The 21,569-nt window shown below is 45.2% G+C and overlaps 1 protein-coding gene and 1 long non-coding RNA gene across 7 annotated transcripts in view; both read right to left on the bottom strand.

Moving 5' to 3' along the window:
* DAPK2 (death associated protein kinase 2) overlaps positions 1-21,569 on the bottom strand; it is a 101,917-nt gene that overhangs the window by 17,750 nt on the left and 62,598 nt on the right. For all 6 annotated transcript variants that reach the window (XM_006920276.3, XM_025038890.1, XM_025038891.1 and 3 more), the window contains exons 5-7: positions 5,619-5,748; positions 1,653-1,701; positions 1,365-1,391 (exon numbers count right to left, since the gene is read on the bottom strand). In XM_006920276.3, coding sequence (XP_006920338.1) covers positions 1,365-1,391; positions 1,653-1,701; positions 5,619-5,748 — 206 coding nt within the window. The remainder of the gene's footprint in view (positions 1-1,364; positions 1,392-1,652; positions 1,702-5,618; positions 5,749-21,569) is intronic.
* On the bottom strand, positions 17,398-21,557 carry LOC112469558. Its single transcript, XR_003042675.1, has 2 exons — positions 20,241-21,557; positions 17,398-19,913 (listed from the first exon to the last, which is right to left on the bottom strand). It is a non-coding gene; the product is annotated as an uncharacterized LOC112469558 (long non-coding RNA).

Raw genomic sequence — 21,569 nt, 5'->3', positions numbered from 1 at the left:
CTCTGTCTCTCTCTCCCTCTCTCCCTCTCTCTCTCTCTCACCATCCCCCCTCCTTCCCCCTCTCAATAAACCTTCCTAGCTCCCCCATCTGTGACTCATGTGTTTATACCTCCACAACAAATTAACTATTTTGTGTCTCCCCCAACACAGGAGCTCCAAACAAGCAGGGCAGACTCTCAATAAACTGTGAAGACTTCAAATGAGCTATGAAAAGACTATATGCTCCATGCACACCGAAATTCTTTAATATTTCAATATAGAAACCAGAGTTCTGAAGAAATCAAGGTTTCAAGAGCCAATGTCTGAACATTCTGGCTCTGATCTGGAACTACAGAGCAATGATTCAAATCTCTCTCTTTGCATTTAATTCCTCTGGGGCTTTTTAGAAAATATCGGTGCCCAGACCCAACCCCCAGCAGTTCTGATTTAATAGATCTGGGGTGGGGCCTGGACTGTGATTGGTATTAAAAGGTCTAATGCGCAGCTAGGATTGAGACCCTCTGCTGAAGCTCAGGGCGGTCCCCCACATCGTACAGAGCTCTCAGTTCAGGCAATGGTTTACGAGGGTGTTGAGAGAATGATTGCCTCAAGCTGTTGAGAGCTGGTCCCCGCTGCCCTCTCTGGCTGTGGGCTGACTCTTACCCAGTGTGCCACAGAAATAGCATTTTCCAGTTGTGCTGTGAAGGGAGACTGGTTGGGAAGCACTGAGGAATGAATACCTACTAATTGGCCATGTACTATGTGCCAGAGCAGTGCTAGGAAATTTGCACGTGGCCTTATTTAACCCTCATTAAGACACCCGCGGCAGGAAGTTTGTGATTCCTATTTTTCTGATGAGAAAAACAGGCCCAGAGAGAGGTTAAGAATCTGCCCAAGGTCACAGAGATGGAAAGTGTCAGATGCACTGCACACACAGCTATGCAGGAAATCTCTGCTTAAGCAACTTAATACTTCAGAGACAGAAAAAGACCCTGGTGAGAAAGGAGGAGGGAATGAAAGCTGGGAAAGAAAGGCAAAAGGAGAGAAAAAAGAGGTAGGCACTGCAGCTTGAGGGTTCTCCCAAGCTTCTGAGTGAAAGCTGACATTTTTACAGGAAACCTCAGTCTGGGTGAGGCCGAGTGGTGGATCCCTGGCCACAATGGGGATGCAGACACAAGGTGCACAGGATGGAGGGCACAGGCTGCTCTCCTGGGTTCCTGCCCAACCCTAACCCCAGGGCCAAATGTATGAAATGGAGTGAACACATCTGGTTCGTGGTGGATGCTCAGGAAGTGTCTGTCTGTCTGTCTGCCTGGCCCTCTCTCATTCCTCCCAGTTCCCCCAGGTCTAGACTGTGTAAGAGCCTTGGGATCAGGGATACTCACAGGATGTAGGTGATGACGCCTATGCTCCTGCAAAATAAAGAACAGTCAAGTCAAGGCCTCCTGGCTCAAATCCCAGACCAACAAGGGACCCCCTGCATGGTTCTCAGGGGAAACAGTCGCTTGCCCCTCTATGGTGGCCTCTAAATGCAGAAGCTTACTAAAGCCTTGAAAAGTGAGTGTAGAGAAAGGAGTTTTTATGGTCAAGGAGGATATCAGCCAAAACCAGGGTCTGAGGCCTTCTACCCTTGGAAGGATCCCTAGACCACCTGGGGGATCTACACGACTTACCACATGTCAGCCTCCAGGCCCAGGGGCTCATAGTTCACAATTTCTGGAGCTGCAAGAAGCCATATTGAAGAGTCAGCAGGAGTATAAAAATGAGAAGAGACGGCAATAGGGAATTTTAGGGAGTTTTGTGCCAAATGTCTCCATCCTGAATCCCCCATAAAGGAAAATCAGAGCCAAGGAAAGATAATCTGGGTCTAAGAATTTGAGGAAGTTAGTTGTCTGTTATCCTGGTAGAGATGTTTTACAAAGGGGCCTTGATAATAAGAATGAAAACACATAGAGATGTCTGAAAAAGAAGGAGGGAGGTAGGAAGAGGAAGATGCAGGAAGGGGAAATAGGGCCCAGCGACAAGGCCTGCTTGGAAAAAAGTCAGGTCAGCACTGGAGGTCATGGAGAAGAAAAGAAGGCAGAGAGGAAATCCACACTTCTGAGTCTGGTCTGAAAGAGGGTACTTCCCACCTGAGGGGCAGGAGATAATGAGATAATGAGATAATGAGCTTGAAGTGCCTGAGGGGCATCCAAGGAATGATGTCCAGGAAGAATCTGGGTATTGGGAAGTGGGCCAGAGCCATCAAATTTGGAGTCATCGTACAGGTAGAAATAGGAGTTGTGTGAATGATGCGGTGACAAGAAGAGGGTACAGAGTCTAGGAAAGAAGATTCTGCTGAGGAGAGGAGACCAAATTTGGCCCAGAGATGAAGCAGAACAGCACTAGAAAGTGAGTGTTGGAGTTCACACTCACTGCAATGCTCAGAGTGTGGGAAGTAGAGATAAAAATGTAGACGATTCTTTTAAAAAGCTTGGTGATGAAATGGAGGAGATAGGGGAGGTATACAATTATGTTTTTTTTATTTTTCATCAGCTCTTTGAAGATAATATTCTATTGGACACTGGCTTCCATTGTTGTTTTGAGAAGTATGCTTTCAGTCTAATTACTATTTGTTTGTTTGTTTGTTTTTGTAGGTGATGTCTTTTTCTCTGGCTACTTTTAAGATCTTCTCTTTGTCCTTGGTATCCTAGAATTTAACTATTACGTGTCTATGTAAGGATTTATTTTTCTGTTTGGTATATACTGTCGTTTCTTTATCAGGGGATGCATGTTTTTACATCAGTTCTGACAATTCTCAGCTATTCTCTTCAAATATTGTTCCTCTATTGTCTCTATTCTTTGCTCTGGAATTCCAAATGGACCTATGCTAGCCTTTCTTTTTTCACCCTCTTTTGCTTATCTTCTCTTTCATATTTCTATGTCTTCGTCACTCTATGGTACTCTAATCTTTTCCAGCTTAGTCTTCGAATTCTTCAACTCTTTCCTCAGCAGTGTGTAATCTGCTGTTTAGCCTGTTCGTTGAGTTTTAAATTTCTATGAGTATATACTGAATTTCTTAAAGTTCTATCTGGTTCTTTTTAGAATTTGCCTGGCCATTTTTAATACTCTTTTGTTGCTCGCTAATTTCGTGATTCTACCTTTTATTTCCATTTATTTTATAATCATTATCTAGTAATTTCAATATCTCATGTCTTTGAACATCTTAATCTTGCTAGTCTCTGACTGAAATGCTGATATGTGCACTTGCCTTTAGGAGAATTCCTTCTATTGAATTTTCTTGCGGTTCACAGCTCCAGCTCTAAGTTCATTTCATTGGCTTTTTGGGGGTGAGACACATGATGTTGAAGGAGTCATTACCCTTAAAGATTTGCATTTAAAAGAATTGCATTTAAAAGAATACATTTCGCAAGGATCCAGTTTTGTCATGGGAGGGCTTTTGGAAGACTGGGTTCACCACACTCCTGGAAGCTGACATCAAATTTTTAACCCTGAGTCTCAGGTTGAAATTTCAAAGGAATAGTGGGAGCAGGGAAAATGGTTATGACCTGTTTCTCAGGCGTCTTGGGCAAAGAAAGTTATCATAGTTTGAGTGGGAGCTTAGAGAAGCCACCCTATGTATCTGTAAGGTATAAAAAGCAAAAACAAAAACAAAAAGAGTTTGGGGCTGGTGCTGGCTCCTACTGGCTCAGAAGGGTCACCTGTATGCATCTCTTTCCAACTCTGAATTCAGTGACTACATGTTAGTAGTTTGAAATTGGTAAATGCTATAAATTAGGGTTTTCTTTTGGGACCCAGTTGTTAGACATTTACTAGCATACTGCTGGGCAAAACCTTCCACGGTTTGGCCCCACTCATGAATATCCCACTCACACAAGCAGTCTGTGTGAATTCCCTGTTCCATCCAGAGTAGACAGTGAGTTGTCCTTGATAAATGCACTAATTCTGGCCCTATCCCCCTGCTATGGGATGTGCTCCCCCTCTACCCTGGCTCCTTCCCCACCCCTCTTCAGACACTTCTCCCACCCACAACAGCCCTTGCCCCTCACTGATTCAAGGCCATGACTGATCCCGTTGATTCTGCCAGAATGGGTATCTTGTTTGACCAGTCTTTGAGAGCTGTCTATATCACTCACTTTACAATTAATAACATCCTGTCTTGTGGAAACTCTTCCATTATTGCCCTGAATTTCTAATTAAACCATTTACTGTTATTTAACACTTGGTATGACTCAACTAAATAAACATATACTCTTTTTACAACATATGTGAATGGTGGGCAGTGACTGTTGTCTCAGAAAAAGTTCAAGAATAGATGTCATGTGCCCCAAGTTCAAGCTGGCTCTGCTCTCAACTCATTGTGTGACCCTGACTGTATCATTTTGAGTGTGGCTCCTTATCATCATCATGTTTGTCCTTAGTACCTCACCTAATATCTGTCATACATAAGGTGAAGAATAACCACTGATTGACCTTAACTAAAATCCTCCAGCCCTCCAATTCCACATTTGTTAAACTAGACCTGATGATCTGAAAAGAGCCTTCCAGCACTTTTATTTGGTGGCTTGATGTCTTGTTTCCACAAATTGTAAGTCCCTTGAGGGCAGAGTCTTCTCAGAGAGAAACCCAGTTTAATGGAAAGAGTATAGGTTTTGATGTTGGATATATCTGTATTTGAATCTCAAATACAGATCCACCATCTACTGGTTGTTTTGCCCTGAACAAGACCCTTGATATAGAAAATAATTAAATGTACTTCATGAGGTGGTTTGAGGATTAACTGAGATAATGTCTGTAGAGCATCAGACATACAGCAAGGGTTGGCATACAGCAAGGGTTCCCTGAGTGGGGTGTAGGTCTGTGAGGCTTTTGCAGCACCATTCCATAGTGGTGCAGAGATGGTGTGTGTGGCCTGAAAATCTATCTGACACATTCTGTCTTTCTTTTTGATTAGACTGTGGTCAGAAGTTTCAGCCCCTGGGTTTTGAGGAGACCAAGCCCTCTCTCTGTTTCCAAGACCACCTCACCTCCTAAAGCAGAGACAGTGGTTCTCAACTCTCATTCTTTTCCCTTTTACAAGGCTGTTTCTTTATGAACCCCAACCTGTAGCCCAAGCCCCAGGAAGGGGTTTCTGGGGCCTGGGTCAAGGGTGAGAGAAACAGAGGGAAGAGAGAGCTGCCAGGGCCCCCTAGTGCATGAAAAAACGTCAGGCACACAGGGGAGGCAAGTGGGAGGATCTGGCATCTGGCAGATGATTTCCCTTTTTCTTTTTAGAAAATCAAAAGCTACCCAGAGAAAGTTGAATTTACTGGAATGCAAGAGGGCAAAGTAATTTTCAATCTTCACAACAAACTCTCATCTAAGAGCAGGAGGTGGGGCTAGCAAAGGGCTTAACTCTGCAAAGGCCTCTAGCCCCACCTGGCCTTCCCAGGCCTTGCTGGGCACTAAAAAGCTAAAAAGCTAGCTCTGGACTCTCACCCAGAGGCCAGGCAATACATTTCCTTTCCCACCCATTAGGTTTCTAGAGGGGTCTCCAAGGCATCATCTCTCAGCCCAGAGGCCTCAGGGTTTGCTGCTGGGATTTCTTTACTGTTTGATCCTAGATTCTTTGCTGGAAGAGAAATAGGCCTAGAACTCACCAACAAATTCTGGTGTGCCAAAAATGTTCTTAAATTCAACTCCATCTTCTATTTCGTGAGCCAGGCCAAAGTCAATCAGCTTGATGTGTGGAATGGGAATATTCTTGTCTAACAACATAATGTTTTCTGGCTGGAGAACAACAACAACAAAAAAAAAAAAAAAAAAATGAAGAAGAAGAAAAAAAGAAAAGATGGTAATTAAAGCTCTGTTTTGTGTTTTTGCTTTGGGGATAGGGTGGAGTTTGGTGCTCTTTTTTAGGAGCCTAAAACAACATAAACTCTTTCTTGTTTTTGTGTCTTCTGTCTTCTGTGAACCCCAAAACAGGCACAGTACCAAAGGCAAGGCCTGGGTTTAGCAAACCTGCTGCTCACGACAAAAATAGAGACTTTGTCTTTCCTTTCCTTTCTGTCTCTGAATGGTAGATCCCTTCGATGCAGAAAGAGCCTCTGTTTCTCCACCTGTCAAATGGGGCCAGGGAGATACCTGCAGCATTTCCTGTAAATAAAACTGCTGCCTCTGTGTCAATGTGATGGGGACAGGGGCGTTGCAGCCAAGCCTCAGTTTACACTTGGCTTACAGACCTTCATCTTCCTGACCACCTCTTTCCCCCGGTCAGCCAGCTTCCTGTTGACAAAGACTAACGGTACGGTTCACATTTCTCTGTGTGTTTAACTAATTTTGGCTTTCTACAGAATACAGGAAAAAATGCACCTGATTTCCAGGAAGAATATCAGCTGCCCAGGCTATTTCCGGCCCAGCAAACAGTTGCTAGATCTGACACAACCATGTGGGTGTGTGGTGATGGGGGGACAGCCCTGCCCTGTCCTCACACACCCCGGGCTCCCAGTGAGGCTGGAACAGGGTCCCGAGCCTACCCTTCTCACTCCCACCCAACCACTCAGCACGCACTGGGTGAGCAGGTCCCTCTACTTCACCTTTCCTTCCACTCCCCGCCATGACTGTCCTAGACTCCATGCAAAGTAGAATGTCCTGAAAACATATATCCACACAGAAACTTGTACACAAATGTCACAACAGAATATTCATAACGGTCCCAAAGTGGACACAACACAAATGTTTATCAATTGATGAGTAGATAAACAAAATGTGGTATATCCGTACAGTGGAATACTATTCAGCCATAAAAAAAGAATGAAGGAAAAGAAAAAAGTAAAAAGAAATGAAGTACTGATACATGCGATAGCATGGACGAACATGCTAAGTGAAAGAATCGGTCTTGAAAGACCACATATTGTGTATTTTCATTTATACAAAATATCCTGAATAGGCGAAATCATTGAAACAGAGAGGAGATTAGTAGTTGTTTAGGACTGGGGGAATGGGGAGTGACTGCTAATGTGTACACGGTTTCTTTGGGGGTGATGAAAAAATTTTAAAGTCGATCGCCGTGTTAGGCATACAACTTTGTAAATTGTACACTTTAAATAAAGTGTACAATTAAAGCAGTTTTAAATAAATGTATATATGTATGTACATAAAAAAAAAAAATTGTCCCTGTTTCTCAAGCTACTACTGAAAAAATTCCCAACTTACACTTTTCTCACATTATTTGTTCTACCTGAAAAGCCCTCTGCTCAATCTCTGCCCACTGAAATCCTAGCCAGGCTTCAAAGTCTAACTCAATCCACCTCATCCTTGAACCCTTTCCTCAGCAGCACCGAACACCCCCCACCACCAGAAGTAAACTCTCCCTCCCCAGGCCCCTTTGTGCCTGTTTGAAACTTTTTTGTTATACCATTTGTCATGCTCTCCCTCGTCCAACAGTCCTTGCTGTCTTTGTCCTAGCTCCCCTACTGGACCCTCAGCAGGAGCAAGGATTCAGAGCTTTGCATCTTCACCCCTACAGTGCAGAGCACAGAGGCTGTCAGGATGACGGTGGCCCTATCTGTTAGCTGAACCGATTCTGAATCTGGACACCCTGGGTGCCCTTACTCTAAACTTCCTGGCACTCGACATCTCTGTGACCTCACGTCACAGAGTTTGGAAACTTTCGCTCAAGAGCTGGCTGAGGGCCCCTCTTTTTTCCTTTTCAAAAAAATAAATAATACATTTCCTTTTGCACTCTTTTAGACTTATTCTTTCTCTCCTCTAGAGATTTCTCTCAACTTTATTTTGAAAGGTGTCAAAGTCCTTTTCTAAGGCAGAGCAGAGTCTTAGGCTTTGTAAAAAGAAGGGCGAGGACAGGTTGAGGTCAGGAGACAAGACCCCGGCAGGTGGCTCTACTCCAGTGTCCCTAATCCAGTTCTCCGGTAGCTGCCCATGGACCCCACAAGTGTCCGTGCAGTGAGCTGCACCCTCCCCACTGCGCACCATCATCTGGGAAGCTAGCTTCCCCGCCCTTCACTCCACCACCTTCCTCAGCCACCTTATTGGGAACTTCTCTTCTCTTCCAAGGAATGGCCCTGAGGCTTGTCTCTGGGGCCAAAAGGTGAAGGCCTAGGTCTTGACTACCATAGTGTGTTCAAGGCCTAGGCACCACCACACAATAGACGTTGAATGGGGACAGGAGCCTCAGTGGACATAGGCAGACATTTTCTCACCTGGATCTCTCTCCCACTCTAAGAATCTAACACATGGCATGTGACTTCTCCCCTGCTTGGAAGACTCTCCCTGCGTAGTTCCTATCTCAAACCCAGCTAATTCATATTCATATTTCAGTAAAAATAAAACCTCCTTTAGAGCCCTACACACACACACAAACATGCACACACACACACACACACACATACACACGCACACATGCCACCTCTCCAGTTCCCATAATGCCATACGCTTCCCTTACTGCAGTGCTTCTTCAACTGTCTCAGGGTGGCAGCTTACTTATCTTTCTCCCTGCACTGGGCTATGAGCTTCCTGAGGGTTTTGCTCCTATCATCTACTCAAAGCTTAGTATAGAGCTTGGAATCCATCAGGTGCTCAATAAATGTTCCCTGAGTCAATTCGGGAGCCATTTAGTAAGCTCCTGCAATGCATCAATCAAGCACATGACATATTTTATACCTCACTGAATCCTCTCAGCTTACATGGTGGCTGTTATCATTCTTCTTTTTCAGAAAAGAAACCCAGACTGAAATACTGGCTCGTGGACACAGGAATTTTAGTCTTTATCTGACAGACTCCAAAGCTTGCGCTCCTAACCACTAGACGAAATGATCCCCCTTCTCTGCTTCTCAAAGATCCTCAGAATCTATCCCAGGGAGAAATGGGATTGCTGCTTGGGCCTGGCCATCTGGGGGCAACGTTGTATTCTGGCTCAGGTACAGCAATTTTCGTGCCCTAGCACCTGCTTCCCATTCCAGGATGCCTTTTATGCCGGTGATGCTTTCACCCAGGTGAGAGGCTCCAACCTGTGCCCCTGGCCTGGCCCTCATGCTGTGTCCAGAGGCTCAGAAAGGACCTCCTGGGCTGAACTTCTTCATCTCAGTGAGAAAAGAGATCCTGGCAAAGAGAGTCCCAAGATGAGTCTGGATAAATTAATGTGGCCTGGGGGTTTCAGACTGGGAGGTTGCCCGGGACAGCAGAAATGTTCTGATAGGGGGTCAGGATTGGGGTCTTGTCCCCACCTCCCTGACTCACACATAGGGCCATTTGGACCAGATGCATCTTCAGACTTAGACCTGCCCTGACTGCAAGAACACAGAGGCCATGTGCTTCCTGCTTCCTTCCCAGGCCACCAAGGGGATTCTAGGCCGGCCAGGGGACTTGGACCCCATATCTGCAGCTCCTCCTGCTTTCAAAAAGGCGTCCTCTTCCTATCCCAACCTCCACTAATAGCCTGATGATACCCAGGAGGCAATGCAGTGACTGACATTTACCGAACATTTACTAAGGCGAGCAGGGCACTAATGCACTATGTCATCCTTTGAGGCCACCCTGAGTGGTGGGTACTGTTATCAGTCCTATTTCACAGATGAGGAAGCAGAGGCTCAGAGAGCTAAGGCATTTGCCCAAGTTCCAACAGTTCATAATGGCAGAGTCATAGTAAGCTCCCGGGGTAGTCAGCCCTAGCTCTCTTCACATCAGTCAGTTTGGTTAAATATCTTCAGTCGTCCCACTGACCATCAGAGAAAGTCCAAATGCCCTGCCTGATATTTGAGGCATCCGAGGCTCTGCACTGGCTGCCCTAAGCTGCCTTTCCAGCCTCACTGCCCATCGCTTGTCTGCACCTGCCACATACCCTGTCAGGGTGGTATTATCACATCCAGAGCAATGTCTCAATACCAACCTTTGCTCCTGCTCTTCCCCTTGCCTAGAAGGCCTTTCCTACTCTTCTTCACACTTTCAGAGCCTATCCCCCATCCCTGTCTCCTTTTACTCCATCACTTTTCAGTGAAACATTCCCTGACCTTGTGCTCTAACCCTGACAGCATCGACAAGCCTGTGATCCTAGGTGCAGGTTGTCTCTCATACTGTGATGCCACTTTCCTGGGTGGTGGCCTCCCTAAGAAAATTTGAATCAGTTTTAAGGATCCTGACATCCCCTATGGTGTCTTGCATGTTTCATTAAAATTTGCTGATATGAATGGAAAGAACTGGGTATCAGTGGTCCTTCCTTGTCTCCCCTGGAGGTCCTCCACCACCACCAGGGGACCCAAGTGCACTCCTCTCCACAGGGCTGCTACAGGGATGGGTGGGGAGGGAAAGGGACTCAGAGAGGGCCCCTAGGGGCAGCCTGAGGGCCAGCAAAGCAGCAGTTCCTCCAAGACTTTTTAGTCTAAGCTTCTTTGCTCCCCACTCTCCAAACAGCATAGGCTGGTGGAAAAGAGCCCAGGCCTGGGTATTGGGAAACTCCACATTGAGCTATAGCACCCAAGGCTATGAACTTATACAAGCCATTTCCTCTCTCTAGGCCTTAGCCTCCTAATTCTAAAATAGATCCTGGATGATATCCAAAGCCCCTTCGAACTCTAGGCTCTGCAATTGCAAGATAGCACAACCTCCCCAGCTGGCTGGCAAATTCTCACTGCTCTGGACCCCAAGGTAGGACATGCAAAGACTCAAGACTCCCAGCCCCAGCTCAGGAAGGAAGAATAGGCAGCTGTGACCATAGGCCTCTGGGCCCAAGCCAGACTGGCTTCCAGGGTAGTATGATCCTATTTGTACTCCCTTGCTTCTGTCATTCTCCTCCAGCTTTATTTATTTTGACCAAATACTTTACCCACACACTTGATGTCCCTTCTAAAGCATGGCAGAGGGAGGAATCACATTCCCATAGGTGCCACTACTGCCCACGTCTCATGGAGCTGCCACCAGGAGGTAGAACTGCCCTCACCTGTCAAAACAAACCCACTCAGCTCAGCCCATCAGGAAGGCAACTGTGGGAGAGGCCAACATGCCCCTTCACATCCCAGTAGATCTGGCCAGAGGCGCCTGCTATGGTGCCAACCAGAAGCTGGGACCCATGTCTATGGGTGATGTCTAGCACAGCATGTCTAGGAGTCCCTGCAGGATGAAGGCAATGTTGAGGAAGGTGGGCACGGAGGGGAGCTATGTAGTAAGTTGTAAATGACCAGAACTTAGAGTCAGGCAAGTCTGTGTTCAAATCCAAGTTCACAGTGAAACCTGGGCAAAGTCATTGGATCTCTTGGAGCCTTGGTCTCCTGTCTGTAAAATGGGACAACATCTACCATGGCATAGAGTTGTCCTGAGGGTTCAGAGATGGTCCCCGTAAGGAGTGGTGCCCAGCACCGTTTGTTCACTCCTTTCTGGGATGCAGCGTGGACCACAGTCATCCCTGGGAACTTTTCTGAATCCCTGCTGAATTACCTGTACATGGCTGAGGAACATGACCTTCATAGACCAGCCTCCTCCCCCACTCACTGTCTGCTTCCTTCTTCCCACTCTGTTTCACTCCCAGACTCAGAGTGTTGGGGCTGCAAAGGACCTCAGAAATCATTTAGTCCCTTCATGTTGCAGAACAAGCCAGAGAGGTCAAGAAACTGCCAAGGCTACTGAGCAAGGAGCAGAGCCCAAGTCAGCTCACCTCCGGCCCAGTGCCCTCTGCATGTGCCTGTGTGGCCTGCCTGTCACCAGATAAGGCTACTCAGCTCAGTAAAGCAGAGGCCTAGCCATAGGACAAGGAAGCTGTCTATGAACCTTCACTGGAAATGTCAAGCAAGGGCCCAGATTATTCAGGAAGTGCCAAGCAACCTGAGAAAGCAAAGTCGCTCAATGCGGGGCCTCTGTAGGCAGGTTTCCATGGTGCTGCAGCTCACTCTCCTCCCAGCACACTGTAGAAGAGACCACGGGCAGTCCCTCCCCACTAGCCTTCAGTGTGGCCCAGGCCCAATGTCCGTCTCCATCTGGCACTCAAGATCCTCTCAACTCTGATCAGCTTACTCACGGCTACATCCAGACTGACCTCCTCATCATACTTACCCTAACTTTTAGTTCACTCTGCTGAAATGCCTTCCTGACAAGCTTCTTCTCCCTGCTCACCACCCAGCTCCAACTCTTCCACACTGGAACATCTCCCGTGACCCCCTCCCCTCCAACACACACAGCTAATCATTTCCACCCTTGGACCTGCATGGTACCCTGACACTGCACTCTAATTACTTCCTCATGTGTCTTCTCCCCATTATACTAAAGCTCCATGAGGGGGGACAGGGGCCTTCCTCTCATTTCCATCTGTAGCACCCAAGAGTGGCTGGCATTGTAGCAGGCACTCAGGAATTATTCACCAGATAAATGAATGAATGAACCAAGGTAATCACAGATACATCTCTTGCACATCCTGCTTTTAGGCAATTAATAAAGATAATGGCTCAGAGACTTAGAACCTGGGTTCGAATTTACTTTTGCCATTTACCAACAGTCTAACACTGCGCGAGACACGTAGCCTCAGTTGGCCTCAGTTTCTCTCTTATAAATTAGGAAAAATAATAAAACTTACCTTAAGAGGTTACTAAGGGGATCGAACAAGGCATAAAAATGCCCTGTAGCCATTATCATCATTTCTCATTATTTCCTTGATCATGTCTCTCTTTCCCAGAATGAGAGTCTTAATTTTATCATCTGCCTACCCATCTTTCCAGGCCCAGCCAAAATTCTATCTCCTCCAGAAAGCATCATCTGAATACTCAGCCCAACCTTTCTTCCTTCTCTCAGCTCCTCATTTAAGTAGGAATCTCTGCCTGCAGCACCAACTCTGCCAAGAACTCTGTGAGTCAGTCTTGTCTGCACCACTAGATTGCGTACTTGCTGAGGCCAGGACCTGCTTCTCATGCTCTTCCTGTGTTCCTAAAAGCATCCAGCCCAGGGTTCCATATATAACAAAACCTATAGCACTTAGTTTGTAAAGCATTCACACTCATCTCATGTGAATCTCACTCTCTGAAGCAGGTACTATCATCATCCCCAGTTTACACATAACTAAACCGAGGCTCGGAGAGATTGAGTACTTTCCCAAGGTGTCTCAGCTAATAAGCAGTGGAACTGAGAGTCAAGATCAGACTGACTCCAAATCCATATGCTCTCCCCTCCCACACTGCCTCTCTTCCTCCAGTTGAGGCAAAGGTGCCCACTGGGATCAGCCCTGCCTGCTGCCCAAGTGGGCATTTCCATCTCAGCCCTGGTGCCTCATCAGCTTGCTGCCCCAGCTCCATGTTTTTCCCAGAAAACTCACAGCTGTGGCTTAGAGAAGGACCTCAAATCAGTTGCACTGGCTTTGTTAAACCAAACCCTCTGGCCACTCACTCATGACCTCCTCCCTCCTCCAGGGGAGGCTCTGACCTCTCACTCCCCTAAGGCCATTCCAGGACCACGGGCTTCCAGCCTTGAGCCAATTGGCAATGCTGGCTTGATGGTCTGTGCCACACAACTAGCATGTGCCACACAAGTAGCATGTGGGCTCTCCCCACGTCACCTTATTAGATCCTCACAACTCCCAAATTATGGATGGCCAGTGCCCCCATCCAAGCTAGTTGCCCATCAGAATCCCCTGGAGATGGTGTTAAAAATACCAGATTGATTATAATGAGGCCCCAGAATTAGTTTTGTAAAGCAAGTTTTCTAAAGAAGTCAAAATCAGACAGGCCCAGTGTTTGGGAAACCAGCTCTAAAGAGGTCATCGGATAGACTTGGGTTTGAATCCCATTTCTGCCCTTTGGCAAGGCACCCATCTCTATGAGCCTTGGCTCCTCATCTGCGAAAATGGGAATATTAATATAGTAATGGGTACTGAAGAGGCACAATGAAGCCCTAGGAGCCCTCAAGCAGCCTCCTCCTTCTATAAGACAGGCGCCACCATGGAACGCCCCTCACAAGGTTGTTGTGTAGATAAAATGAGTAAACACATGCAGGGCAGTCAGAGAAGAGCCTGCATGGTTACTAGGTGCTCAGTGAATGTTGGCTGCCATTATTGTTATACAACTGCTGCCCACAACAGTCAGCCTGCATATAGCACTATCCTGTTTACAAATGCTTTCACCTACAGGGTCTTAGAGAAGCAGGGATGAGCTGGAGCTGGTGCCTGCTGGCTCATGACAGCTGACTGTTCAATTTGCAGGAATTCTGCCAGCCAGTTGTCAAAGAACTATGTACTAATATTATTTAATATTAAAAATTAAATTATATAAATTTATACTTAAGTAAATTATATTAAAACAATACTTAAAACTTATCGCTTCCTAATTTTTAATTATATTTTAGTATCTTCTGACTGGAGAAATACAGAAATAATTGCTTCTGCACCCCTCTTCCCAGCTCCAGTCATTGACATCATGTTGGTACCTAGAAAGTGGCCACAGTGGGTATATTTACACCATGGAAACTAGCAGACACCACAAATCAGGACTTGATTTATTGTCTTATTAATTCTAGACTCAAGAAGTGCTGGAGACGATCACTTAATAACGTAGACTAAACTTAAAAGGTTGCTGTGCCTTTAGCCATTTTTTTGTGAATAGCACAGAAAATTGAGGAAATATATTTTCAATATGCAGAAACTATTATCCAATTCAGCAAAGAAGTCACTCATGTCATTGGCAAATGAATAGAGTCCAACACACATCTTCATGGTTTCACATTTTTTACCTACTTATTAATGTAAACAAAAATATCAACCAACATTTTTGTTGGAATTACACTCACTTGTCAACTGTATCCACAGGTTGGCTACTGATATAAGAGTTTGGCAAAAAAACAAGGAAAGTTTTCTATAAAAATCAATTGGCTCTCTGGAATTTACAATAAAAAGTATTACATATTTTATTATTTGTAAATTATGTTATAAACATCTCATAAAATTTATAATAAGTGTGTGTGGGGATACATTTGTTTTCCAGGGATCTGGCTATTACCAGAACACCACTGCACAGAACCTCAGTAAAGTAGGTCACTGTCTATGTTTTCCAGATAAGGAACTGAGGAACTGAGAAGTTAAGTAACTTATTTAAGGCCACACAACTAATAACTGGTGGTATTAGGTTTGAGCCCAGGTCTTCTTAGTGTCAAAGTACCTGCATTTTCTCTCACTCTTCACAGCTTCCAGAATCAGATTTTTTCATTCCTACTGAGATCAGCTGCAGTGGGAGGGCTGATGGTGGAGCTGTGAATAGAACTTAAAAAGGTACTGTCTGAAAACACGATACGTCAATGTTGGTCAGGTCTGGCTAGGGTCCAGAGTGGAGGGCTGTGGGCAGCTGGGAGCAGCAGGAGGCCTCTGGGCACCTATCGGTGATGGCAAAGGCAATAAAAACAAAAGAGGAGGTTCCTCATCTGTAAAATGGGGATCATGATCAATCTACTCCAACTCATATCAGCCTGACAGTGTCCTGCCACACTGAGAATCCGCCTGGCCCGCTGGCTAGAAAATGCCACTGTATTCATTCTCCCTTTGGATGTTTCCATGCCCACCTCCCTTTTGAAATTCTTTTGGAGGCAGGAGAGGAATGGGAAGAAATGTAGCCTAACAGGGAGGCTAGTTAAAACTCACAACCAGCACTTGCAAGGACTTGTACAAAAGCTTCTACAGCAAAGTAAAATGTTTCAGAGCACACATGGGCTCCTTGGGTGAGAATACAAAGTGAAAAAAACAGGAGAGAAAATTGTGAAAGCAGTATATTTATAAGCACCTGAAAACACACACACACACACACACACACACACACACACACACACACACACGTACACACACACCTGTTCAGAAAAATCTAGAGGAAATACACAAATTATTGATAATAGTTGTTTTAGAGTAGAAAATTTATGGATAACTTCTTTGTACATTTTTGTATTTTCTATGAATTATTATTTTTTATAAAAGCATAAAAGACCACCAACTTCATTTTTAAAAATGTTTGTGGAGTAACTTTAGTCCATCTTTTTCCCACATTATTATCATAATCTCCAACAGGCCTATTCTCTCCCAACCACTCTTCCCTCTACTGGGGGAATTTTCTTTCTAAATCAGAAATTGAATCATGTTTCTCCACCAATTAAAGGTCTTCTATAAATTATTGTTAATTTTCTTAAGTGTGGTAATGGTACTATGGGTTGTTAGAAGACAGATCTTAAACTCGAGATATATATACTGAAGTGTTTAGAGTGAAGTGTCAGGATGGTTACACTTTTCTTTCAAATGATACCAAAACATTTTTAAATTATATGTGTGTGTATATACAATGCTCTTTATATAAATATATATGGGTATTTTTTGTTTTGAAAGACAGAAAGAGGTGAAGCAAATGTGACCAAATATTGAATTTAGGGGAAGGGTATACTGTATTCTTCTCCAATTTCTTCAGCTGTTTTAAAATGTTTTCATAATAAAATATTTTGAAGGAAAAAGCTTTCCGAGGCTGTGACTGTGTATACGAACTCCTCGGTCTGCCCTGAACCTTTACAATTTCACTCCAACCTAAATCTCTGCCAAGTCTCGCCTCCAATCCATGGCCCCCCAGGTGTTAGTATGGAAATAGTCCCATTCTTGTAAATTCTATTTCAAATGTATGCACATTTTATAGCAATTAATTAAATACAAATTGATTTATTTAAGTATGAGGAATAACTTATTAGAAAAAACAATGTAATCAGATGAGAATCAACTGTGCAAAGGATAAATTTAGGGCACAGTACAGACCTTTGGGTTAACTTTATGTAAAAGGCATGACCCACGAAGCAAGAAATCTGCACTGTTAGAATCTGATGAAATAAACGCTAACGCCCAGCTTCAATTAATGTTTCTTCACTAAGTTCAAGTCCCAGCCCTATCATTTAATACCTGCATGATCTTGGATAAGTTATTTAGCCTCTCTGAATCTCAAATGCCTTGCATGTAAAAAAGTGACCATAACTTGCACTTCAGTGGGTGGCCGTGATGATCTAATGAAAGCACAAATGTAAGCATGCTGTGTTCTAGAACGCACCATATACATTTAAAGTATATTTGTATCATTTTTATGAAAGCTTGATGAGCAGACCTGATCACATCATGAACATAAGAACAGTTCAAAGTATGATCAGAGCATAGAAGATTTTGGATTTTTTGGACTATTTTGCTTAGGAATTCACTCTTCTCAACACTGTTTATATAGATCAAAAAGTCCCTTCAAAGTTCTGGGTTCCTGGCTTGCAAACGATTTCATTCAATCTCATGTCTCATTCTTTTTGTTTAAAGTACTAGTCAGACCTGAGGATTACCTTCCATTTCTGAATTCTCAAGTTGGATCAGGTTAGAGCTGTGGGGGAGGGTGGGGACACACCCTTACTCAAAGAGGAAACTCCCACATCCAAAATAAACACAAATGACACAAAACACCCCCTATAAGGTTTTTATTTGTGTTGGGATTACATACCAGGGTGAGGTTCCTGGGTGGCACTAAGCCCCATTTCCTGGTAACCCACCCTGTGGAAGGAATATCTGAAGGTACATCAGATGCTACCCGGTACTGAGGGGCAGACAGCCCCAATATCCCTTCTGTCTATGTAAATACAAGGCAACATCATCACCTTCACAACGCCTGCCTACCTACACCAGCAGGCCTTTCTGCAGTGAATTTACGCCACACACCGGGATGATATTCACTCTGCTGAGGTGGAGACAGAGCTTACCCCTTGGAAGTAAGCATTTCTTGGGTTAGCTTTTATTTCAGGTGGCCTCCCCACCAAGTTCCACTATGGCTATCTCCAGGAGACGGTGGGCTCTTGGAAACCAGGTACCATATCACATTGATACTTGTCACCCTACCCTCTGGCATAAAATAGTCCCTCAATAAATGGTTTCATCATTGAATTGAAAGCCTGCAATGTCTTTTGCATCTTCCAGGTGACATGAAAGGGCCTTTGCCATTCATTCACGCATTCGGTCTTATTAAAAAATTCATTTACTCATTTTCTCGACACTGAGCAACTTGTCATGTGTCAGGCACTGTGCTAGACACAAGCAGCAGAAAGTGATTCACAGTAATAAATGCTCTCAGCAGAAGTCTGTGCAAAGGGCAACAGAAGCAGAGAGGTGGGTTAGTTCTCAGGTATGACGGAAATGGGAAAGACTTCTCAGAGGAAATGACATTTCTGCTAGGCTTCAAAAGATGAGCAGGAAATCCATGGGCAGAGGAAGAAGAAAAAAAAAAAAAAAAAAGCAGCAGCTTCCTGGATGGGAAGAGCATGAATAGAGGAGGAGAGAGGCCAGAATAGTATCTGTGGTCTTGTTGCTTGGGGCAAAAAAAAATGCGGAAAAGGTGAATAAGGCCAGAATCAAGGCTAAGGCAGTGTAAGAAAGGCCTGGATGCCAAGCCGAGAATGGGTTCATTTATCCTATGGGTGACAAGGATCCATCACCAATTTCTGGGCAACAGCATGCTATGACCTGTTTACCGAGACTGTTTATTGGCTTTAATTTGTCCATTTATCTGTCTTCTGCCACAAGGCCTGGAGCATGTTGTAAGCAGAGACACAGCCTCACCATCCCTAGTACAATGGCTGAGCATAGTAGGAGAGGTCATTCATATTCCAAAGACAGGCCCGAGAGCTGACCCTCCTCCATCACCTGCTCCTTCAGTGTGAATGTGGAGAACAGATTATAGGTAGGGGAGTGGAGACAATGTGATGGCTGTTTTCGTGAGGCAGCAAGCCTGACTCACTTGCCAAGGAGTAACAGAATACAAGAGGAGGAGAAAACAGAAGCCCCTCATTGAGAATGAAAACCAGGAATAAAAATGTATTCATCTAAAATCAATTTTCTCTAATGGGAAACAACATGGAACCAAGAAGCCCCCTCTAAGCTACCTGCTGGACCTTCTGCATGATCCCCTGCAGCTGGCAGAAAGTTCCAGTCAGGGGGCACACATACACACATTCTGGCTGCAGGCAGTATCTACCCAATCATGAGGTAATTCTGCTGAGTTCCAGCTACACATCACTTCCCGATGTTGTCCAGCTGGGCCCAGGCCAAGAGACCCACTGGCGGGAGAGCCAGAAGACTCAGTGCCCTCACACCTCTAAGGATATGAGGCCAGGGTGGGTGTTAGCAGCATCCTCACTCTATACACATCCAGGAGAAACCCAGACTGCCTCCAGATTGTAGAAAACATTCACCTGGATCCCAGGAGCCAGACAAAATCCCCCACCAGCAACCCCGCCTAACAACCAACCTCAGTTCTCTGCTGGGCAGTTTAGAATTGCACGAGTAGGCTTTTTTCCCTGGTCTATTGGGGCCCAAAATGGTATAACAAGAGTTGTGTTTTCTTTTCCTCTATTCTGGGAAGGGAAATAACAACACCAGCTACTATTACAGAGCACCTAGTCTGTATTCAGCATTTCATGCTGCTTCTCTCTAACCCTTACAACAACTCTGCCAGGCAAGTATTATTATTTGTGCTAAAAACAACTGAGGTTCAGTTGTATCCTGGCACACAGTAGAGTGAGGATCAAACTCTGACCTGGCTAACTCCCTACCAGCACTCTCCCCCCGCCCCCACAGCAAGCTGCCATAGAAGCAAACCGAACAGCACAAACCTGCTATAGTTAGTTACGAGGCCTGTGGGCCGCCACAACTCCTCACACCTCCACCAGACCCACTGGAGAACAAAGGAGCCCATTTTGAGGCTGGTCTCTCAGAGCCAGCAAAGACATGAAAACAAGTTAATTGTCCATAGTATTATCAGGAAGGAGACACAGGTACAATCCAGGTAAACCATTTCCTGCTGGGTATATTACCACCCTCAGGTCCAAAGGCTTGCCCAGGCCACACCCTCCTGGGTGACCCTGACTTTTATGCTGTGACACCTGAGTCAAACTCTTCAAGACGTCTTCTGCTGGAAGAATTCAAAATACTGCAAGAAATGACAATAGGCATAAAGAGGGAGGACCATACTGAGGGGACACACAGCAGGTCACCCCATGATGCGGAGTAAGTGCAGGGATGAGATTCATGTGTGGGAACTGAGCCCAAGTCCTGGGGCAGTTGCTGTGAGACTGTGGGCATGCCATACCCTTTTCGGACCAGTCCCCAAGCCAGAACTTGGGTATCATCATGGATTCTGCCCTTTCCTTCATCTCCCACATCTAATTAAGTAGCTGATCAATCCTCAGATCAACCGCTGTGATAGGTCTTGAGTCTGTCCCCTCTTCAAATTAGTTTGGCACTTGTCACATCTTACCTGGGTTACTGCATTCACCTCCTAGCTCGGCCCCAGCCTCCAGGCTGTTCCCATTCTATCCATCCTTCTAGCCAGAGAGGTCCTTCTGAAACACATCTGTTCACCTCACCTCCCTGATCACCCGGCCCCCTTATCCCTCAGGGTCAAGTTCTACCTCCTTAGCTTAGCTCCCGTACCCTGTGTCTGCCTCCTGCTCTCCGCCTAGCTTCTTTTTCAGCCATTTAGCGCATTCACTCTTTGCTATACATCCCTGAATGCACTGTGCTATTTTAGGACCATATACACTGCTGGCTTGTCTTCCTAGGAAGGCCTCCCTCCTGATAATGCCTGCTTATCCTTCGAAACTCAACTCAAATACCACCTCTTCCAGGAAGCTCTCTCAAATACCCCAATCTGACTTAGATACCACATACCTCCCCACATACTTCCCTCTATCACAGCACTAAAGAGTTGTTGATCTCTCTATTCTGTCTCCTGTACTAGTTGCTGGAAAAGAACTTAAGCGTAGGGCCTCAATTGATTTTGTATCTGTAGCAATACCCAGGAACCCAGCACAGTTCTTAAAATAGAACAGGAGTTTCTGGATCAAAAAATGAGTGGGTCTCCTCCCTGGTAAACAGATCCCTCTGATCATGGGTATTTATGCTTTGGGTGTCTGTAGAGGCTCATCAGTCTATGCAGTTACTGTGGGAACTGATCAGTCTATCAGTTACTGTGGGAACTGATCCTTCTACTATGACCACACTCTTGCTTTATGAAGTCCTATGTGGTCACAGTGAACTTTCTCGACCCTGAAGATCAGTGGCCCTTAAAAGTAGTTTGAAGGGCGGGGTGGGGGAGGGCAGCCAGTGGCTCCTGGCCTCTAAGATTTACAAGCTCTGGTCAAGGGATGCTGGAGACTGTGCTGTGCACAGTCCAAAGAGCCAGCCAACCTCAGCCATCCTCTCTGAATGCTTCTAGCTCTGCCAGCTCAGCTCTTGCTTACTGAAAAGTTCAGTCTTATGAAATGTGTTTGGTTTTAAGTTTCCTAGCATTGGTCTACTTATTTAAAAATTACAACCCATGTGCTCCTGAAAGAGAGAAGATGCTTGTGGTCTGATTAAGAAGCTTCTTGCAGTCAGCCCTGTCTGAAGGAAACCTTATATGTGAAATGAAACTGGGGAGGTGGACAATTTCTGTGTCATCGCTTCTTTCCCGGGAGCTCAAAGTTTTCAACTGTAAGATGGGGAAAGAGGGCCACATAGATGTTGACCCCTCCTGGCGATGATGTCAGGAGAGACTGGACCCATTCTTCCTAAACAAGTTTTTTCCCTCACCCCCTTCACTGAC

The sequence above is a fragment of the Pteropus alecto genome, unplaced genomic scaffold, assembly GCF_000325575.1.
Source record: "Pteropus alecto unplaced genomic scaffold, ASM32557v1 scaffold86, whole genome shotgun sequence".
NCBI classification, from domain to species: Eukaryota; Metazoa; Chordata; class Mammalia; order Chiroptera; family Pteropodidae; genus Pteropus; species Pteropus alecto.
The sequence above is the reverse complement of the archived record's forward strand: the minus strand, read 5'-3'. Positions and strand labels throughout refer to the sequence as shown.